Source organism: Pleurodeles waltl, chromosome 2_2, assembly GCF_031143425.1.
Source record: "Pleurodeles waltl isolate 20211129_DDA chromosome 2_2, aPleWal1.hap1.20221129, whole genome shotgun sequence".
Lineage (NCBI taxonomy): Eukaryota > Metazoa > Chordata > Amphibia > Caudata > Salamandridae > Pleurodeles > Pleurodeles waltl.
The window spans coordinates 27,563,717-27,585,207 of NC_090439.1; the positions used below are offsets into that span (position 1 = coordinate 27,563,717).

The following is a 21,491-nucleotide window of genomic DNA, read 5'->3' on the forward strand; positions in this document are numbered from 1 at the left end:
ACAGTGCCCCAGAGAGGGGGGGTCAACAAAATAAAGAGAATTAAAAACGCACATGCAATGCATTCAAAAAGCCACCGTTCAAATATGGCCGCTGTTTACGATGTCAAGAAGAGGCCGCTGAAAGTTCTTAGAATTAGTATAGTGGACGCACCTCTTCCATTTGACATGGGAAAGCAGGGCGGTGCTTGGAAACCTCAGCTAGATAAAAAAAAATATATGACTTGAACTAATCGGCTTAGAACAATCTGTCGGCCATGTTATACAGGTGGGCCTTCTGGGGACGTTTGCAGTCAAAGACACCATCCTGTGCTCGATTCTACCTAAATATCTGTAATTTAAGATCACTAGCTACTTGTACCTACCATAAGGTAATTATGTATTTCTGCTATTAGTGTCTTTGAAACACGGCAATTCACTCGGTATGTTTCGCTGAGCCCGCTTACGCGCTCCCTCGACACATTCAGGTGGCACAGCACTGTTAGCTGATGAGGCTCTGTAATTCTAAGCGAGTAGGCGGCTTGGTGTCCCTGTTGTCTAATTGGATCGGGTGAGAAGGGGCGGTGACCAATCACCATGAAAGTTGCAGGGCTTCAGCCAAGATCATTCTTAGAGAGGTACTGTTAGAGAAAGAAGGATGACTGATAGTAAGGAACCGAAGTACTACACCTTGGAGGAAATCCAGAAACACAACCACAGCAAAAGCACTTGGATCATCCTGCACCATAAGATTTACGATGTCACTAGCTTCTTAGAGGAGGTATGTGTACTGCTCTTCCGCGCACTAGGTTTTACCGCCGATTCAATTGCTTTTCGCTTTCTCCCTGCGATGTACCTTTCTATGTAACCGCCAAGTCGTGTTTGGCACCTCTAATCGTTTTTTTTTTGCTTTTGGACATATTTAAAATGTTATACGTGAAACTGCTGGTGTGAATATGCGTCACCCCTGTAGCCTAAAATACAGCGAATTGCTTAAAAGTAGGGTAACTGGAATTATACGATTATGCGGCCGTGGCGATTTTCGCATAATTCTAAATATGCCACATAATCCATCATCTGCCCCATATTCCACAGATTCTAACTAAAAATGTTTGTAGCCCAGACGGTTCAAATGTTATTAAAAATGCAGCGATACGTGTTGCCGCACAGTGAAAAGCCCTTTGCAAAGATGGACTAATCACCTTCCAGTTGTTTATGGCTATATTTAGATGTTAAACTGATACTAAAAGGTTACACCAAATGTCCATGTAGTGTTACTAATTTTATAAATGCAGAAATAATGAAGTTACACTATTACAACGTGTGCTGCATTGTGGCGTGTAATTTGGCTTTTCTTGTCGCATAATTTGCTCAACCTTGCCTGATAATTTGGTCCTCTCCACTTAGCATATCTCATTGGACCCCTTCACAGCAATGGTCCCATACAATTAGGTCCACCTTCAATTCAAGTTCCTTTGTTTTCCTCTTTTTTTCTGCATTGCTCTACACCAGAGGTCTTTAAACTTTTTTCGTGGGTCCCTAATGGAAAATAGTTTGTAGTCGGGCCAAATTCATCTAGCAGAATATGACCAAAAAACGGTGTTCCCTATAGTTTGGGTGTGGGAACCTCCTTGTACTCCTGGGCCCCAATGTAACTGCACCTCCTGCACTAACGATCGACGCGGCCTCGAGTAGCAGTCTATCCTGCCTCTTTCACTTCTTAACCATCATGATCGCTCCAGTACTGAAACAAGATCTTTTTGTCCATTGAGTTAAAAAAAATATATATTTATATAGCACAGACTCGTCCCAGGGCATTGGAACAATTCACATGAGGCCCAGTTACATTACACGATATCAGATACATTTTTATTAGGCATGGGGAGATTAACTGATTTTACCCAGATTCACAGAATGTTAAATTGACTCTGGGACTTGGACCTGGTTCCAAAAGCCAGCAGCTCGCTCCGTTTTGCCCGCACGTTTGTACCCACCCTCATTTGAGGGCAAATTACCCCACCCCAAGTATATATCATTTTTTTTTTTTTTGGGGTGGGGGGTTGTCATAATTATGATCCTTTGGCCCCCCTGGACATCAGTGCCGCTAGACCTTCTTCACTAATGATAGCTACTGCTGAAGTGGGCTGTATCGTCTGTTGAAAGCATGGGCTCCCATGTTGTCTCACCTCATTCGCTACCATCTCGCTGAACCCAAAACGAAGGTGTCTACTGTGCTTGAATTTCCTCTCCTGTGGGCCATTGCTCTGAGGCCTAAAGCAGCAGGGACACAAGCAAGTGTGCACTTCCTCCTCATGCAAGAAAGGAAGGACTGTAAAACAGCAAAATTGGGATTTAGTCATGCCACTGGAGTTACGCAATTTTGCTGCCTGTGTTCTAGCATACATATGGATTTGCCTTATTTGCGACATAATCCATTATTTTATGCCTAATCTTTACATTTTTACAAAAAATCAGCTTCTAGTTCAGATGTCTTGAAAGTTACTGAAAGCATGGCAACGTATTGCAACGGGATGGTAAAAGTCCCTTCACAAAGGTTGACTCGGTCACTTTTTTTTTTGTGTGTGTGCATATTTCCATATTTGGGTGTTACACCCAATGGGGTGAATCCTATCACCAGACAGAGTTAACAAATGTGAAAAAAGTCAAAATAATGACAAGGATTGTCACAAAATGTCCTGCATTACATAGTGTAATTTGTCTTTTTTTTTACCACATAATTTAGTCAACCCTGCCACGTGATTTGGTTCTCTCCTGCCATACCTTTTCAGTGGCCCTGGGTTTAATTGGCCCCTCAGACACAGTGACCCTGTGTAATTGGCTAAGTACCAAACATAAAGGCTGTTTGGGAGCTAGTATAGGCTTTAACGATGTCACTTGAGCTCCACTGTGACAAAGATTTGGTTTTCTTGAGAGGTCATGTAAGGGTGTTGAGTCCCAATGTGTTTTCTTTCAATTGACACTTATGAAAAGGACTTCTAGGTGTAACCTGATTAATCAGTCCAATATATATATATATAAATAATGATTTACATATGCACAGGCTTTTTTGCTATAGGCCTGGACCTCGAAGCACCATAAACATGCGTCATTCCCCACTGCACCAACCTGGGTTCACTGCTCTGGCTGTCTGGGCACGCACAGACATCAGCATCAGATCGCTTTAGCTAACTGAGGCCTCTTAAAGTAAAAAAAGCACATTTTCCACAGTTTAACATGCCTTTATTTTTCATTCAATATGTGTGTGCAAAAAAATAAAATAGTTACTGAATATTTTGTTCCTTTTTGCCACGCCTTTGATCCTGCCACCTCGCTCACCGACTTTGCCCGAGGGCACTCGGCATTCCAGTTGCACAGTTTTTATGCACTTCAGTTTTTTCAAATAAAGGAAGACAGCCTGGAAATAAGCAAGGTCTTGTTTCCAGGACATCTTAGTTTACTGTCCTTGCAGATGCATGTGTGTCCGCCTGTTAATGGAGTCATGGACCCCCATGGTGGTGTGGCCTTAGTCTGAAGTCCTCTGTTCTGTACTGTAGACAGAACTCTTGCGTCCACATCAATACCAGTGGCTGAAGTTCATAAAAAGGTATCAGTACTGTGATTTTGAGTCCAACAGGTGTGGGGGTCAGAGTCGTGGCTAAAAAGATCACTAAATTCTGCAACTATTTTATTGTATTTTCACTTTCAGGTAAATACTTAAAAACTTAAAAATATAACATATACATCTTAAATGAAAACTGAATGCAAGTTAAAGTATGTTGATGTGTATAACCAGACAGTCACAGAACTGAATCCTGGTTGGTGCTCTTGTTGGTTGGGGGGTAGGGGAGAGGCGAGAGAAAAAAAAAAAATATATATATATATATATACACCCACATGTGTATTTCACTTAAAAACCAAAGGTTACTGGGACGTTCTAGTTAGGCTCACATTTTAAACATACCAAATCATAGAAATTCACCAGTTCTAGTTACTTATCTCAAGTAACTTTAACTCGTGCCCTAAGGTAACTTTAGCTCGTGCTTCTGCCATGCACAGTTTTTTTTTTTTTTTTTTGTCTAAAATTTCACTGAAGATTACATTGATGTTATCAAAGATGTCATGAGTTGGGGACTTAGCAGTGCATGGAGTGCGCGTGAGTTATAGTTACTTTAGGGCACAAGTTAGATATTTCTACCCATTATTGGTCCCTGTAACCATATATATATATATATATATATATATATATATATATATATATATATAATAATTTTTTAAAATTTAGTAATTTTCATTACTATACGTTAACCCAACCACCGGAGCGCACAGCCTTTGGCCGGTTGCGGTTGGCCACACTTCTTGGTTGAAGTGTTGACAGCTAATCAGTTCTCAGCACGAGATTGGGATAGTTGCACATCCTTCGTGGCCCTACATATACAAATTTGTTTTCCTCTTAATTTCTCAAAAACTACTGAACACATTTACACCACGTATGGAAAAAATGTTGTTTTCTGGACCAGGACCTACCTTTCTGCCAAATTTGGAGTAATTTCTGCACTATAGCTCTTCAATCTTGCTGGCCCCTCCCACCCAGACGAATCACTTCAAAACTTTCCAAACAACATCTTGATGTGACTGGCAAATTTTGTTGGAAAGGTGTATTTTTATTTTTTTTGATTTTTGAAGATTAGTCATGCAGCACCACAGATATAGGCACCTAAAACACTTTTATATGGAAACTGGTTCCTAACTATAACTACCTAGTGGCGGTCGCCATCAGGTAATAGATTATATATCTAAGAGGTCTCTGCCTGCAACTAAAAGCACTGTAAATATTAGTCACTATTTTAAAATTGTGTGACACACTATAAATATGGAAACATTATTTTGAAATTGCATCACACACAATACAATGTAGGCTGCTGCAAAATGTGCAGAGCTTTAGTGTTTAAGATAAAACCAGTGCTTTCAAAAGATGTATTTTTAGTAATATGGAATCAAACAGTACCTAGTGCAATGTAAATTTTTTTTTTTGTTGCAAATTTCATTTAGAAAGAAGCACGTCAGAACTCTGCTTCTAACAAACTCGTGAACGTTACCTCTCAAAGAATACACATCTTTGTCACCAAGAAGTCTCAAATAAGTCCATCAATTAAAGCCTGTTCTACCTACAAAGCAGCCTTTAGATTTACTGATTAACCGGTTGCATTTATGTAGGTTTTCTTCAGATACAAGGCATCTTGCAGGGATTGCTTATTTCTGTTTTAGCTGTTTTTCTCTCCTTTAGCTACACAGTACATAAGATCATCCTCTTCCCCCTTCGACACACACAATCTCCTTTCAGCCATTAACACCTTAAGCATCCAGGGATGGTTGTTTAAAAAAAAAAAAAAAAAAAAACACAAAGTAGGGGACTTGTTATATGAAAATAGATAGGGAACATCATTCCAAGAGATCTCAACTATTGATCCATACCCCTCACTGGACTGTATTCATTTACTTCTTGAACTTCATCTCTGGCTCTGCCTAAAGTTGGGCGAGGCACTGAAAGCTCGAGCCAGATGCCTGGATCAGGTTACAGCCATCTTTACCTTTGAGCCTAAAACGAGCCAAGTTTTCACACAGCTTCTACCTGCCACCCATGTTGTGACATAATGTCCCTGGAATTAAAGATAAAACTTTAACCTTTCATGTAAAACAGGAGACAAAAAATCCCATCTAGTGACTGAACTGCACAATACGAAAGCAGAAAACCTGAGATTAATCTTGGCTTCCCTGCTTGACCAAACTGAGTGATCCTAGGCGAAATTTTTTATATCACCAAGCCTCCTTTTTCTTCATTATCCAGTACAAGAGAGCATGTATATTCTGAAATTTGAGGAGACTTTATCCTATTTTTGCATGATGTTTGTTGCACAATTTAACATCGGCAAAAAGAACAGATGATGGATGGAATGCTTAACAATGCAAACATTCACCCCTAGTCACAAGGATCTGGTTGTAAACCATCGTTTATTTTGCCCACCACACCACCCCAGTTTGGACTCGGCCATATGCTAATCATTCTTGACTCTGCTCCTCATGGGAACAGCCTAACCTAACTGCCAATCCAGGTCTTCCCTGGACCAAAAACAAGCATCCTGGGACCAGTTTTGGGGTATCACCACTCATCAGCCAGGCTAGCTTGAATCTAATGGCACAGTGAGCACGGGACCCACGTCTGGATACCCTTCCCACTTAGGGTGACGAAAGCAAAAAGAAACCGGTTATGGACTGTGAGAGAACAGGGCTGATTGCAGAGGCCCCCTAACTTTTTGCCCCCATTTTCCACTTTTTGCTGGTGTTTTCCTGACTCTGATGGTGCCCTGGGTACTGCAAACCAGTCCCAGGGCCTGTGCTCTGTGTAAAATCAGTGTGCAAATTAGGCTAATTATAATTGTCTAAGTCAACCTACATAGAAGTCCCTAGTATATGGTAGGGCATGGAGGTTTAGGGACCCCAGCATAGGTAGTGCCCCCATAGGTGCACTGCTGAGGTGCCCAGTGTCAATTTAAAGGCAGGCCTGCCTTGCTGGTTGCTTTTAAATTAAAGTTACATGCAAATTCGACTTTGGAAGTTAAAGTAGTTCCAAAGTCTTAAACTACCTTATTTTTACATATAAGGCACCCCTAAGGTGTGCCTCTAGGGCTGGGTGCCATGTAACTATAAGCAGGGACCTTAAACATAGTTTATAAGCCCTGGTGAGGTAATACAGCCAAACTTGTTTTTCCCTCACTGTAGTGAATGGCCTCCATAGGCTAGAATGGGGAGACTTTATTTTAATTTTAAAAATCTCCTTAAGTAACAGATACCAGAAGTTCGGTATCAAATTAATTGTTATAATAAATCCCACAACTTCCAGTTGTTGGATTTAATATACCTTGTTCAGGTAAAGAGTTTTAAACTTTACCTGAAAAGTTGCCAACTTCAGCCCTGCAGTGTTTTTGCTGCTGTGCCCTGATTGGCCAGCCTCTGGCATCCTGGCCAGGCTGCCTTGATGTGGTGTGTAGTGGCCTGGCTCAGCACAAAGAGATGTGCTTGGGGGAGGAGATCTCCCCTCAGCAGATGGTGAAGCAGGACGGGCTGCCAAACTGGTCTTCAAAGGCAGAGAAGGACATTTGGAGCAACCCAGTAACAACCTCACATCCTGCAAACCCAGTCAATTAGGTGCTCCCTTGATTAGATTAGGAGAGGGGTGTGTTTAGGTTTTTAGCCACACCAGTGGGTGGGCTCAGCCAGATGTAACCTCCAAAAATCACTTTCAGCAATGATGAATTTTTGAGGAATGTTGCTCCCTGAGATTGATTTTTGCCACACTTCCCAGAAGTGGTCATCACAGGGGGAAGGACCCTGCCCCTGATTGGAGAACCAGGACCCCCTTGTTTTTCACCCAGGAGCAAGGATACAACTGGCAGACCTGCACCCACACCTCAGTTCCCTATCAGATTCCAACAAGGAAGAACTACAGGAGAAGGACTGGCCTGCTGGACCCCTGACCTGCACCTGGACACTGCACTCTGGAGGACTGCACCAGCTGCACACTTGGGCTTCACCACTAAAAGGATTTTACTTGTCTTCTACAGCTTCAAGAAGGAAATCCCTGTGTGCTACAGGTACAGAGAAGCGTCCCAGAGTCACCTGCATCAAGTTCTGCAAGCAGAGCCCACCTGACCAGCGTCCAGTGGCCATTTGAGGATTCTGACCAGATGCATTCTGGGAATTGTAGTCCCAACTCCCAAGGAGCAACTCAGAGCTTTTGGAACCTTGGATCAAGTTTTGGACACAAAAAGGACATCTGGAAGAAGATCCAGAAGTTTGGAGAAACTCCATAAGTTGAAGAGGTGCATTGTGGGAGTTGTAGTCCCAGAACCCAAGAGGCACACCAGAGCCTCTGAACCCTTGGCTGGTGCTGTCCACCACTTTCCTGAATCAAACACTTCTGAAAGTAAGTGTGACAGTGTTGCCTCATGGGTGGCCTGAACTCTGGACTTTGTTCCTTCCCAGTGTCGCCTTTTTTAACCCTTTGAGCGCTAGTTGCTTCTATGCGCTAAAAAGCATTAATTCTTTAAATATTCATATCTCCGGTTTCTCTTATCCGATTTTATTCGTTTTGGTGTCATTTTAAAAATATAATCTATTTTTATAAATTGATTTTGGATTTTTAAACTGTTTCCTGTGTTTTATTTGATTACTGTTTTGTGATATTTGAATGCTTTACGCTTTGTCTCCTAAGTTTAAGCTTTGTCGCCCGTTGCCAGGCTACCAAGGGTTGAGCTAGGTATAATTTACTGATTCCTGACTGGACCTAAGTGGAGATTAGTGGCCTATTGCTAAGTGTAGGTACTTACCTGCCCTTACCAATAACCCATTTTCCAACATTGGACGGAGTGCTGAACAATGCAAACATCCATCCTACAGTCACAGCGAACTGGGTTTAATCCACTGTTTTATTTAATTTTTTGCCTATCACATCAACCCAGTTTGGACCCAGTCATATGGCCTCACTCAGCATTCTCATTGCGGGCATCAGCCCCCATTCTCGGCCCAGGGGGGATCTTAGCCAGCGGCACAGGTGTCTGCAGCCGCATTGCCCGCTCCCCCCCAAAAGTGCTCAGGAGAGAGCCCGCCCGGCTGACCTCGCCAGCGCGAGGCCTCATTCTCAGATCCACTTTGCTCTGTCCCCCGTCTGTCACCACCTGCTCACCTCCTCTCGGCACACTCCAGACCACCAGCTGCTTTGGTAGGTATGGCGTGGTTCCCTGGGCTGCTGCTGCCTCCTGGGCTGATGGACTATATCACCTGGCCCTTTCTGTGGCCTGGCCTCCATTTTATGCATGGAGCGCCATAACTTTGATCAGGGCTGACGTTCTGGTGCAACGGTTTTGGTGTCCCCTGCATGGCAATCCATGGGGCAATTTTCTTCTTGAATTACCCGCACCAAGTGGAGACCAGCGCGTAGACATGTCCAGGTAGGATTTTGATAGATTAGTACCCCGGACCACTTGCTGATATTTTTAATCATTTTTATAATAGTGTTAATAAGACTAATAAGTGTAAGAAACTGGATTACTGTTTGGGGTGGGCTTTGCCTCTTTAAAGGAATAATAACACCAATTTGTGAGGATGAATCTCAAAAGTCACTATTTTAACCTGAGCGCAACCCGCTGGTAGCTATGGCTAGAGAAGACCTGCTTACTTTAGGGAGATGAGTGAAGTATGTAGTGCCAAATCGGTAATAAATTCAGAATATCAAACAATAAAATTCCCAAGCCCACGTAGAAAAATAAAGTGTATTTTAATGAGAAAAATTGCACCAAATGACAAAAGTATGATAAGGGGAACTGGCTCTGATTTTATTAATATTTTTTTAAAAAGGTCTATATGAAACTGGCATAAAAAAGCACTAGGCACCAAAGATGTTCTATGGAAGCAATAGAGTGGGTGAGTCCTAGATGTGATTTCAGACTGACCGGGATGTAGTGTGGGTGAGATACACCAAGCAGGTTTGCCTCGGTCAAAGATTTGGTCTTTGGAGTTGTTGTTATTACTAATGGAGCTCAACAGCCTCCAGCAGGGCAAGCTTGGTGCTGTATCTAGCGAAGCTGCATCAAAATCAGGCACCCTTGCCTCAAGGTCCCATTGATGCTCTGGAGGTTTTGGAACTCCAGAAAGTTCTAACTTTTCAGGGTTTCTGGAGCAGCTCCTCTGGGATACTTCAAAGGCTCTCATGGCTTCAGGTCCAAAGCTTTGGGGGCAAGACTCATTCCAGTAGAGAGCACAAGAAGGATCAGGACAAGGTCCAGTTGCTACTGGTCATCAGGTTACTTCAGGAAAAAAAGGCCTCATGTTGTTTGTTGTGTCCCAGCCAACTGACCCTTGAAGTCCATTTCTTTGTCCTGACTACAAGAGGAGCAGGCCCAGTCCTTTAGGGCCTGCACAGGATTTACTAGGCAGAATCTAGTCTTCTTATCTTCTGCACGCCCAGACAGTGTTCTCAGGTGGGTTCCTTATTTATGGTTTGCACTAGCCTGTGGGTGGGGTGACTCGTGCTTCCTTATTGCCTCCACCCCAATAACCAATGGGGTACATTTTCCCTGCAGGCCTTGACAAATCAGAAAAATTTGACTAGATCTCCTGGTTGAGTGACTTGAATGATGTACTTGACCTAACTCTAATGCCATTGACCCATAAAATCTTAGCAAATATTTTATTTCACCACCTTCATTACCACATTCAAGAGCACTTTCAAGTATCTGAGTTAAGAATGTCTGCTGTACAGAAAACGCTTGTTTGATTTAATAGGCTAAAGCTTTGCTCCATGTATAGTAAAAATCTAGCCAACTGATATGGTTCACATGACCCTATACCGTGCACTAATAGAATTGTCTTCAGGGCGATGGCAGGAATATGTTTCAGTTTAGTATGGAAAAACTCTCAATTGTAATAAATATATCACTAAAACATAATGTGGTAGTGCACTGTCATTTACAGATGGAGATTTTCAATTGGAATCGACCCAAACCTTCCCACTGACGGGCAAAAAATAATAATGTGAGGTAATCGGGTATCAATGAATATTTATCATTTGTACATCACTGAGTAAAGTATTCTGATTTGTTTTGATCATGTTTATCTTCACTTCAAATGTTTTAAAAAAGTGCTATACAAACTACTGAAATATATTATGAAACATTTGTACAGTTAGTTAACAAGCTATTTAAATGTTGTGTGCCCACTCTCAGACTTTTTACTTTACAAAATCCTCTAACTTCACAGTCAGAGACAGAAAAGTAAACACCAGTTGCCAGGTTAAAATAATCAGTGATTTGTCAGACACAGCCTGATGTTTGACTTCTGTCTTTGAACACACAGCAAATGTGAAAAGATCAAACCACAGTTTAAGACCTCTTTATTGCTAATTTATTTTCTGAATTAACAGAACATCTGTTCTTTACTAGCTCGCAAGACCGGGCCAGAAAGCCCTAAAAATAGCTTGACCGGATGAACTCTCACTCGCCATATTTAATGGACGAGTAGATATCTTGAGGCCTACCTTGGGGTAACCTACCCATACCTGTTTGCTTTCTTTTACAATCCCACAGTGACCCTTACTCCTAAAATCCAAAATGGAGGAACCCTTCCACTGTTGTGCAGAGCCCTTGTATCCACACAGAGGTGTAGCCAGAGAAAATGAGCAGGCACCTTCCTTGTGTCTAATCCTAATTGCTCCCAGGGGGTAGCTTCACTTCCACTGGGTTCGCAGCCAGCCTAGCTGGTGTGGGCTTAGGGAACAAAGGCTTTTGAAGTCCGTCCCCCCCAACCCCCCCCCAGCGAGGTAATTACGTGGAATAAACTATGAATGGGCAGGCATCAGCATACTCTTTTCACATTAATGAAGTTCCTGGAACCATCCTTGCTGTCTTTCCTGAGTTGATTGAGATCACATGCCCTACACCAAGCCTGTTCTGTCACCAGACCTGAGCCAATATTCTGCTCTGGGAGCCGTTTTCACACCTTCGGTAAGGTCAAAAACTGGCTGGTTGGATGCTGGTAGTCTAATGCAACGTAACTTCCAGGTGTTTCACGCAAGGAAAATAGCTTTTATGAAAATTTAACTTTATAAAATTACTTTTCCTAACTATCTATTAAAAGTGAATTAGATTTTCAATAATATTATGTTGAATGGGTATTCTAACCTGCTCCTGTCAAAAGTTACAGGTGGAAGTTTATAATCTCGACTTTTACATTTTCCAGAATCTAGCTACAGCCCTTCCGGTGTAAATAGCTTTTGAAGGCTAGTCGCTGAAAGAACATGGCAACTTTAATTTTGCACATGTGCAACTTTTAAATATCAGGCACTCAACCTTGTGGTTAGTTAGGTTAGCCAAGTTTTGCACCTGTTAAAAAGTTTGTTTGGTTTTTACAGCAGGTTTGGAGGCTGCAGTCAGATTACACATGATAGGCCTAAAGCCATATTTTACAGAATCACTTTGTGGATGACACAAGAGGTGTTTCAGTCCACAGGTGGCATTTAACTTACAGGCACTGTGTGCGTTTTCTCCACCATATACTAGGATTTGTACCAAGTTAAATGTGTCAACCCGGCAAAAGACAGTTTAACTATATTTAAAGGCAGAGCATAGGCACTTTACTCCTGTTTAGCAGAGGCAAAGTGCACAGGTTTCCAAGTCCAGCAAATATTGGGCACTCTGAAACAATCTCTGGTCGATTTGCTGAATGGGAGAGAGCTTACACATTAAATAAGTATTGTAAGAAAATGTGAGTGTTTTTGAATAAACTAACCCTGAGAGTGACCTCAAAGATTCAGTGCTGTAATTTTGACTTTCACAGCCATGGCACAGTCTTAAATCTCTCAGCCTGTCAAAGTTGAGATAAGTCACCTGACACTGAAATGTTGGTCTAACCTAAAATTTCCATTTTGATGTACATGACTTAATGAGTAACTGAGTGTTCAAACAAACACCTCATTTTTTGTATTATATCTTTGTTTTTTAAGTTTAGATTGACAAAGTGAACATTATTGGTAGATTGTGAGCAACATGGTTGACAGTTTAGTCATATTTGACAAACATAGAATTTCAGACAGTCCCACAGTGATGGTCCTCTTTTACATAAGTTGTGAGGTTTCATTGTGGAGCTTGGTTAGCCATTGCCCTCTGAGGGTTTCCAAACACCCCACCCATGATTTCAGTTAATATATCCATGCAGGGCTCAAGAATATACTGGCATTGGCTAGTGAGCTATTTCTAATACTTACTTGTCCCTTCTGGCCAGTTGACACTGAACAGGTGTTCTGTTCAGTTGAAAAGTGGAGGGGCAATAAAAGATGCCCTTAAATCTTGTCCCTATGTCGCATTTGCTCTGTGTTCACAGTCATAGGTCAAAAGTCAGTTTTTCTTACAATTAATTTTCCTTCTGACTGCAGAGTTCCAGCACTTTGTAAGGTGAACCCCGTGACCTGCTGTTTAGAATGTAAAACAAAAGGATATAGGGTGTCAGGTTTTTCTTAACACACAACATTTAAATTACTAAGTCAACTGTGCAAACATTTCAAAATATATTTCAGTAGTTGGGAAAGCCTTTTTTAATATTTCTGTGTGATGAAAAAATATTTGAATAGGATGAAAACAAAGCAGAATACTTTACCTGTTGATGTGCAAAAGGTATGTTTTCTGAAACCCAATTTTCACAGATTGCTAATACACTACATAGTTTCATCTGTAAAGCTGCAAGTTAGTGGGGAGGTTTTGGGACATTTCTTGGAAAGTTACTGTGTGTAGATTACAATATGGTACCACATCATGGTTTAATAGTATATATTTTTAAAATGCGTGTTTAAACAAACTGAAACATTCCTGCCCTGATGGCAATGTTAGTAAACTAAAAAGTCCTAGGTTATGTGACTTAGACCTCATGGGTAGGTGGGCTAGATTCTTGTGATGCATGCAGCAAACTTTAGTCTTTTTAATCAAACAAAAGTTTTTTTTTTTATACTGCACAAATGCTGAGCTCACATATTTGAAGGTGTAATCATATGTGAGATTCAAGAACAAGGCGTCTCTGAACTATTTGCCTAAGATCACACAATTTGAGACCCGTTTACGGGTCAAGAACATTACAGTTGGGTTGAGTAGATTATTTAAGTTACTCGACCTGCAGGTCTAGTAACAATTTTATGATTTTTTTCGAGCCCTGCCATGTGATCCAGTTTACATATTGCACATGCGTGCAACCCGCCATCATTCCATTATCTTGTCCCACTTCTGAGGACACCAAGGATTACCCTTATACATCAATTCCAATGTATTAATCTGTCAATTCATTCCCTTCCTTCATCTACCCCATTGTGACACTTTAGTATTACACAACTTTAGGCCAAATCCACGTCCAAACAATACAGTTCTTTTCTATATATGGACAGTTCCACCATATTAGAAATAACCATCAATGCACCCTCCTCTAGGACAGCCATTAAACACATTATTCGTCTTTTCCCAAAATGGTTGAATCGCAGCACTTCAACATGACGTGCGGAAAAACTCTATTCTCTCTGTTGCAACAAGCATTATGCTAGTGAAGTCTAGACTGGACCCATAGGAACTACTCATTCTTTGAGCACAAGTAAAGGTCAAATACTACAAATGATGTTTAGAAGAAAACTATTTGGTCTTTGTACTCACACCCACTTGTATTACACTACCCCTCCACACTCCGCTAATGGGAACTGCTGACCTCCCCTACACCAGCCAACATTTGACTAGTACGGAGGGCTGTTATAAGTGTGAAAGTTAAAATTTCCTCCTATTCCCATGGCCTGATTTGTTGTTTGGGGGGGGTTCTAAGGGGATGAAGGAACAATGTTTAAATACTAATAAACTAGTGGAACGCCAGGGGGGGCTTCTCAGGGGATGAAGGAACAATGTTTAAATTCTAATAAGGTAGTGGAACGCCAGGCATCACTCGGGTATACTAGTGGAGGGGCACTTTTTTCAGTGAGACAGTAGTTGCTTAAAAGGTATTGATGATTGGAATATCCCAGGATGCATTATATATGTTGAAAGTTGTATTTCATTTAGATTTTGAATACCCTTTAAGGCATTTTATTGCAGTCATAATCTTCATCTCGCAATCTTTATTTGCAACTCTTTGCTCTTCGTTTTTCTGGGGACCTTCCCATAATTCTCAGAAGCTGACAGTTAGTTCTAGTTGCACCCATCAAGGGGGGTTTTAACAGGCACTTGGTAAGCCAACCTAACATTGAAGCAATGACATAAATAGTATTCTTGCCACTGTTAAAACCTACTTGACTCCCAATTTTCAGGCCGGACAAAATTTGGATTGTTGGTAGCAGCAGTACAAATTTTGCATCCAGATGCAGAAACTGAGTGCGGCTAAAGCAACAGTAGTGGATCTTTGCTGAACCAAACAAAAGAAGGGGAAAAACTGTGTGGATAGATGTCTTATTTTCAAAGCGTCTTCACCATTGTATAGTGCCAGCATGTTGTAGCTCTTTAATTTGTGCTGGATCAACGACTGGTAGTACTGCCTTCAGTGGGTGAAATAATGGGAGATGATCAGAACTAAGACCCCCTGTATGGCAGCCCAACTTTGAGGCTCTGAATTTTCTAAGGTGAGGCTAAAGAATTCCCACACGGGAACTTTATAAATGCAAGTGGATACAGGAGATTTTCTCTAGACTCTGCTTGCATTTAGTGCCTTCATAAATATTTCCTATCTTCGAGTTAAAGCTTATTGCAGAAAGCCCGAGAAGCCAACACAGAGCTGGATACACTGTTAAGGTGTGTGAACAGCTTCAAGGATTAAAGAAAAAAAAAAACACACTCCCGGATGAGTTCTGAACCTCTGATTATTTGAGGCAGAGAAAATGAGTTATTGTAAGATCCCAGCCTCCTGAGCATGTTTTAACGCCATTCTTAGAGATAACTTTATATGAACTTCTGGGTCCAACTTCCTCCAGCATGTTCCAACTTTGTGGTCTTATAGTTGGTTGCTTCACAGGCACTTTGTTTCACATCCTACCCACTGTGAGGAGGTTGAACACCCTTCAAGTGTCAGTGTCCTAGAACAGTTCTTCTATTTTGGGCTTACTTTGTCTGCAACATGGGCCCATAGAGGCACCTTTTTGTATTGCAACAGTGCAGAATATTATTCTGTATTCCAAATGTTTTGCTTAGATGCTTGTATTGCTGTATGTGGATGATATATTATTAATTATCTGACACCTGGACAGAAACTTGGAACGACTGCTGCAGGAAATGATGTGTTTGGGCGTGTTTTCAGGACTTCAGATTAACTGGTCCAAAACGGAACTGTTCCCTCCTGACTACCGCCACCACCCCAGTGACCCTAGAGACAAACTTTAAAAAAATAATTAACATGGAATTTTTGTGTACTGTAAATCCATATATTTGTGGAAAATAACCGACCCCATAATTCTAAAACTACATTGACACTTGCTGTAATACTTATGTCCCATTTGCTAGATGGGTATTCGGTATATAATTGCTTTAGTTTGCCACTAGACGCTAGTGGCACATCTGAATTATTTTTGGATTTCTGTAGTATGGATGTTGTATTCTTTATCTTCTTTTAAATATGTCTGTTGACCTTTAGGAAGAAAAGAGCATAATGGAAATGGCTTGGAGCTACAGAATTTGTATCTAATGCATCAGGTCTTTCTCATATTTCCGTTTGATCATCCAAATTGTATTTGTGCAGCTCTGAATTAAGAGATTTAGCAAAATGCTTTAAATCACAAAACCAGCTTTTTTTTAAAGATGAACAGAGATGTAAATGATTGTGTTTGGACTATGCGTCTAAGAAGAACTAGTTTATAGCAGTTTTTACCACACTTCTGAGGTCACTAATTCATACAGCATATTAATAACACCCAATTTTGATGTTACTTGGTTTCACAACTTTGGAAGTATGAAAGGTTGAGTCTGCATTCCACAGTCATCTAGATTATTTATTTTTGGTCAGTGCATATATGCACAAGCAATATCCAACAGTCATATTACCAATTTAAAATCCTTGCAAACCAGTCATAAGTTGTATGTTTGCTACTCAATAAAATGTTGCTTCTGGAGTACTTGACAGTGCCATACTTGAAATAGGTTTCTGAGATTCATATAGCTAAATATGTTAGTCAGTTTTTTTTATTTTTAGGTCTCACCTGCAGACAGCTAGCTCTGTTGTCAAAAGATCTATTATCGATACTTAGAATCAGCATGGGGTCAAATGATTGCTCATCATTGGTGGGCTTTCTTGTCAATCTCTTTTCTTTGCTTCTCATTTGACTTTCCTTCCTTCTCTTGCGTTTGCCACTCCTCTGGAGCTTAGCTTTTTGCCATCTGTTTGACTGGATGCCTTGTATCCTTCCACTGGTTACACTGATAGAACTACTTTTTTAGGGTCGAGCCTGCGTTGCATGCGTATCGCAGCAAGACGCTTTAGGGTTTAGAAAAGGGCTCGGAGCCCTGTCGACGTCGCGTCAGTATTTTTCATTGATTCGTGGGCTTGCCTATTAAAATCTGCTTGCTTTCATTAGTCGAAGGCATGCATACGTCATGCCTTTTCCGGTGGCTAGCCCTCCTCGAGCGCATTGACCAAGTGCAGAAAACATGCGAGGCTTGCTGTTTTCTGTCCGGCTCGTGGAATACTTTTTCTCTAATTTACTAGCGCGATTTCGCTTGGCAGAAATCGAGCGCTTTACATAGTTAATTGCACTTTTTCAGGTTACGTACATAAATGCACTTTTGCCGATAGGTGAAAAGTCTGGTTAGGAGTTTACAACGCCATCAGCTCTAACATGAGCAAACGCGAGACCCGTTGCATTGCAAATGCTTGTTTTCTTTTGCTTCCAGCCCTCCATAGAGCACATGCTGTCTTGTTCTCCCTGAAGTCTTCTCTCTTCCAGCTGCACTACTTTAACAATGCAGTTGAAGTTGTTAGTCCTTACTCCCTTGCACAGCAGTGTTTGTTTTCACAAGAGATTTCAGCATTTTTTGGTTCTGCGCTTCTAACTTTTCTTCTACATATCTAATTTCAGCCCATCTTGTTGCTTATTGCCTTCTCTTCCTGTGCAAATAGCCTATGTTCACTGTAAGAAGAGCTGTAAATCCATTCATGCAAAATGTTTTCTCTCACAGTACACTAAATTGGTAAGCTTTGGCCTCAGTCTTCTTCATTGTCGTTTCTTTTACCTTGTCTAGCCCCGTGCTTTTGTCAGCTCCGTGTTCTGTTGTGGTATTTAAAGAGATTGTCAGGCCCCTGCATCTTGCTGAGGTGTTTCTGTTCTGGCTCACTTCATATGCGTTGTTCTTTCACTTCCCACTGTGACTTTTCTGTGAAGTCCTCAGTTCCATGCGTCTCGTAACTTATTTTCTGAAGAAGCTGACACGTTTAATTAGCTAAAATAATTGCATCTTGTTTTAATATGTGCTTAAAACAGCCAGCACCCCTTATTTCCTTAATTTCGTATTATTAGGATGGCTCCTGAACCGGGTTCTCTAACCTTGTTCTGTAACAAGAGCTTCTTCTGATTGATGTTGATATTCCTGAGCTACTAATGACTTTGACACAATGGTACAGCAGTGACCACATCAGAAACGTGGTAACGCTGTCAGGAAATATAAGAGGTGGCCACATAGCTATATGTCACTGTATTGAATGTTGCCAAAATGTATCCAGAATGTTACATCATGCATGTACAAATATAGGTTAGTACAGATTTACAATTCAAAACTCCACATCTATGTACCTCGAAGATGTACATCTTCAAGATAAATAGAAATGAGTCAAGAAGATAAATAACAGTAGGCTTAACGTAATTTAGGTACCTTCGTGATATTTTGGTAGTTTTATATGCTGCATGCAATAATTATTTTCTTGGTGGTTTTTAGAATTTCATAGTGTAGTTGACTACTAACCACCTGGCACATAGGTTGGGGATGCTAACAGCAGTGTCAGGAAAAACTTTGTCATAATAAAATGTCTCTCTGCTAGTAATATTACAGCCACAGAAGTAAGGTGCCCACTGGCACAAAGGGAAAACTAAATTATTAGATCCCTGAGCCACAAACACCCCCGTCTTGACCTATCGTCAAGCAGTTGGTTCATTTGTGTGGTTTAAAAGCACCAGAACACTTGGTGCTTACTTTGTAAAATACATGCAGATAAATAATTGGAACACTACAGTGCTGGCTCCATAGGCTGTCTGCTCCAACATTCAATTGTTTGTTTTTCTGTTCCTCCCTCTTTTTAATTTAGAACATCTACCCTCAGTGGGCGGAATAATCTTATAGCACGCAGAGCTGGCCTAAAGCTCTGGTTCATGGCCTTTAATAAAAGATACAGCCCTCTGCAGTGGGCTGCAATACAAGTGCAGTATCTAAAGTGTTTCTTAGTAGATTATTGCCGGCTCTGCAGAGTGCTGGGGTTGCCAAACACCAAGGCTACAGAGCTTTATTTCATTCTTTAGCTCTTGCATGGTCTTCTTAAAATTCTCTTGTAGGCTATTTTTTGACATATCTTGCCTTCTTTGTAATTGTTTTCCTGCCTTTTAGATCCTCCTCTTTTCTTCATTTTCTGTTGTGCTCTGGGTCAAAGTCTGTTGAGCAAAACTAAGCTCCATTACCTAAAAATGGGTGCTAATGCCGCTGCCTGCATTCACTGGCACAAAGTGACTGGGAAACTTGTTAATAAGAAAGCATCTATTTGTTGTTGAGAAATTATAAACTAGTTGTCTGTCATTTAGAGCACTGAAAAAGTCTTCAAAGTTAAAATTAAAAATTTTTTGGCTGGTGATGCACACTGCCTGTTAAATTCCTAGGTAACACATAGTATTTAAAACTTACATGCTATAAACAGATCCTCATCTAAATTGGTGCCAAAAGAGGGCATAGAACGATAGCCATTGAACTAGACTGTGTGTGTGCGCAAAAGGGTTATCTGTCCTTTCATTTCTCCCAACTATACCACTAGTATTAGCATACATGCAGAGAAACCTGTTTCAGGCGGGAGACTCCCGATTTTTAAAGCCAATAATGGCTTTAATTAAGCTTTCTCCCACCTGAAATTGCCCCCACTTCAATACAATGGGGAAAAATATATTCTCCCAGATTTTTTTATTTTATTTTTTTGTTGTTTTTTTTTCTTCCTCTTCCTGGTGTATGTATAAAGCACTTGATCGTGAGGTGGCAGAAATTCAGGGTGCCCTCACCGCTTTTCAGAGGTGGCCTCTAATGCTGCCTCATTATGTTGAGATGCAGGAGATAACATTCACCATGTGGAAGGGGTGTTCAATCCCTATTGTAGGAGTGGTGATGGTTGTGACCCTTTCGTGTGAAAGGGGAAGTTAATAAAAGGGCCCTGGTTGCATGCCTCGTGTTTCAGTAAACCCCCATACTAGATCTATTTCTTCATGCACATTTGACCACCGCACCCTCAGACCTGCATTTCCACTGCAGCATGGTGACCTGTGCACATAACAACTGGCAGCTAGGCGAAATTTTGCCCAACCTGTGCCCACCCTTTCATCTGTCCCGCTGGTGCCCCTGGCCCCACTGCTTGCTGTGCACCTGCCTGCTGCAGCAGGAACACTCCAGCATCTTTGCCACGAAGGTTGCCACTGGGGGAGCTCCTTGTGGCACTCCTGGCGAGGCAGTGTCTGTTTGTCTCCCACAATGCAGCCTGGGTGAGCACAGCAAGGTGCAGCTGTGCTATTTGTGGGTGTCGGCCCACACATTTTCAGCCTTCCTCCAGCCCTACCATATCACTCTAGCTCTTGCTGCCTGCACTGGCCAGCCACGCCCATGGCGTGTCTCCAGGACAGTCCTGATGGTGCCAGTCCCTGTGCACTCAGGCTAGGCCCGAATGCTGCCCGATTGGAGATGTTGACTCTGGAGGAAGGCAGCAATGGACGTGCCCAGATTCTGAAGCTGAGGACCTTTTGAAGCGTGGTATCCACTTTGTCATCCATGTGGGCCCTCACATTGAAGGTGAGACTACCTGCAGCTTTTGTGTGTATTGGGACCTGGACTACTCATCCCTGGAGGGGTAACCTTGATTAGTCTACATTGAGGAGAGGTTTTTCTGTTAACTCTCATCCTGTTGTGACTCCCAGCTGTGAGGAAGGGCAGTTGAGCTCCACTGGCCTGCAGACATTTTCCCTGAATTCTAACACATTTATGATAAGGGCAGAGGGAATTTATGGTGTCTGAGCCTTTCGTGTGTGATGGACCACCGTCCTCATAGGTGGTGATATGAATGGAGTGGGTGGACCGTTTGGAAACCTACTTTGCTGCGGTGGTGTTGGACAATTACAGAAGGTGCCCTGTGCTCCTGTGCTTGGGTGGGGGTGCTCTGCAATACACAAGATTGCAAAGGCAGTGATGGAGGTGGGACCACCTTCCAAGTACACCACATTTTAATACAAATGCTAACAGCTCATTTCAAGTCGCTTGCAAATCTGGACTGTGAGCTGTTCCTCCTACGGCAGGTCTGGCAGCAACATGAAGAATTGCTGGATGCTTTTTACACCTGTCTTAAAGAGTTGACCGTCGCATGCATGCTGCCTGAAGGGGATGATGAGGACAGGGCTGCTCTTTTGCCATGTTAAGTGAGAACATCCTCCAAGTCCCGGGGAGGATCATGGCCAACTTACTCACATTTGGTCGCTCCAAAAAACTTTCCAAAACACTTGCTGTGCACATGGAAACATCCTTGCAATGACTGGTGAAAACTGAACCTGTCAACTCAGCGCGGACAAAAGGAAGGTTTATGTCAAACCCACAATGACTCCCAAGGTCTGTCCCACATCAAGGCACCTGTCCAGTGCAAGGCAAAAGATGTTCTGCATGCAACAGGATCAGTCATTTTGCAAAGGTCTGCTGATCCACCACAGCACAAACAGGAAAATAACCCAAGTCAGTGAA

General features: G+C 41.8%; 1 protein-coding gene across 1 annotated transcript in view; it reads left to right on the plus strand.

The window, feature by feature from the left end:
- Positions 1-456: 456 nt before the first annotated feature.
- Positions 457-21,491, plus strand: part of CYB5A (cytochrome b5 type A) — a 148,577-nt gene continuing 127,542 nt past the window's right edge. The window contains exon 1 of the mRNA XM_069219438.1: positions 457-757. Within this exon, the coding sequence (XP_069075539.1) occupies positions 635-757 (123 nt within the window). The 5' untranslated portion in view covers positions 457-634. The remainder of the gene's footprint in view (positions 758-21,491) is intronic.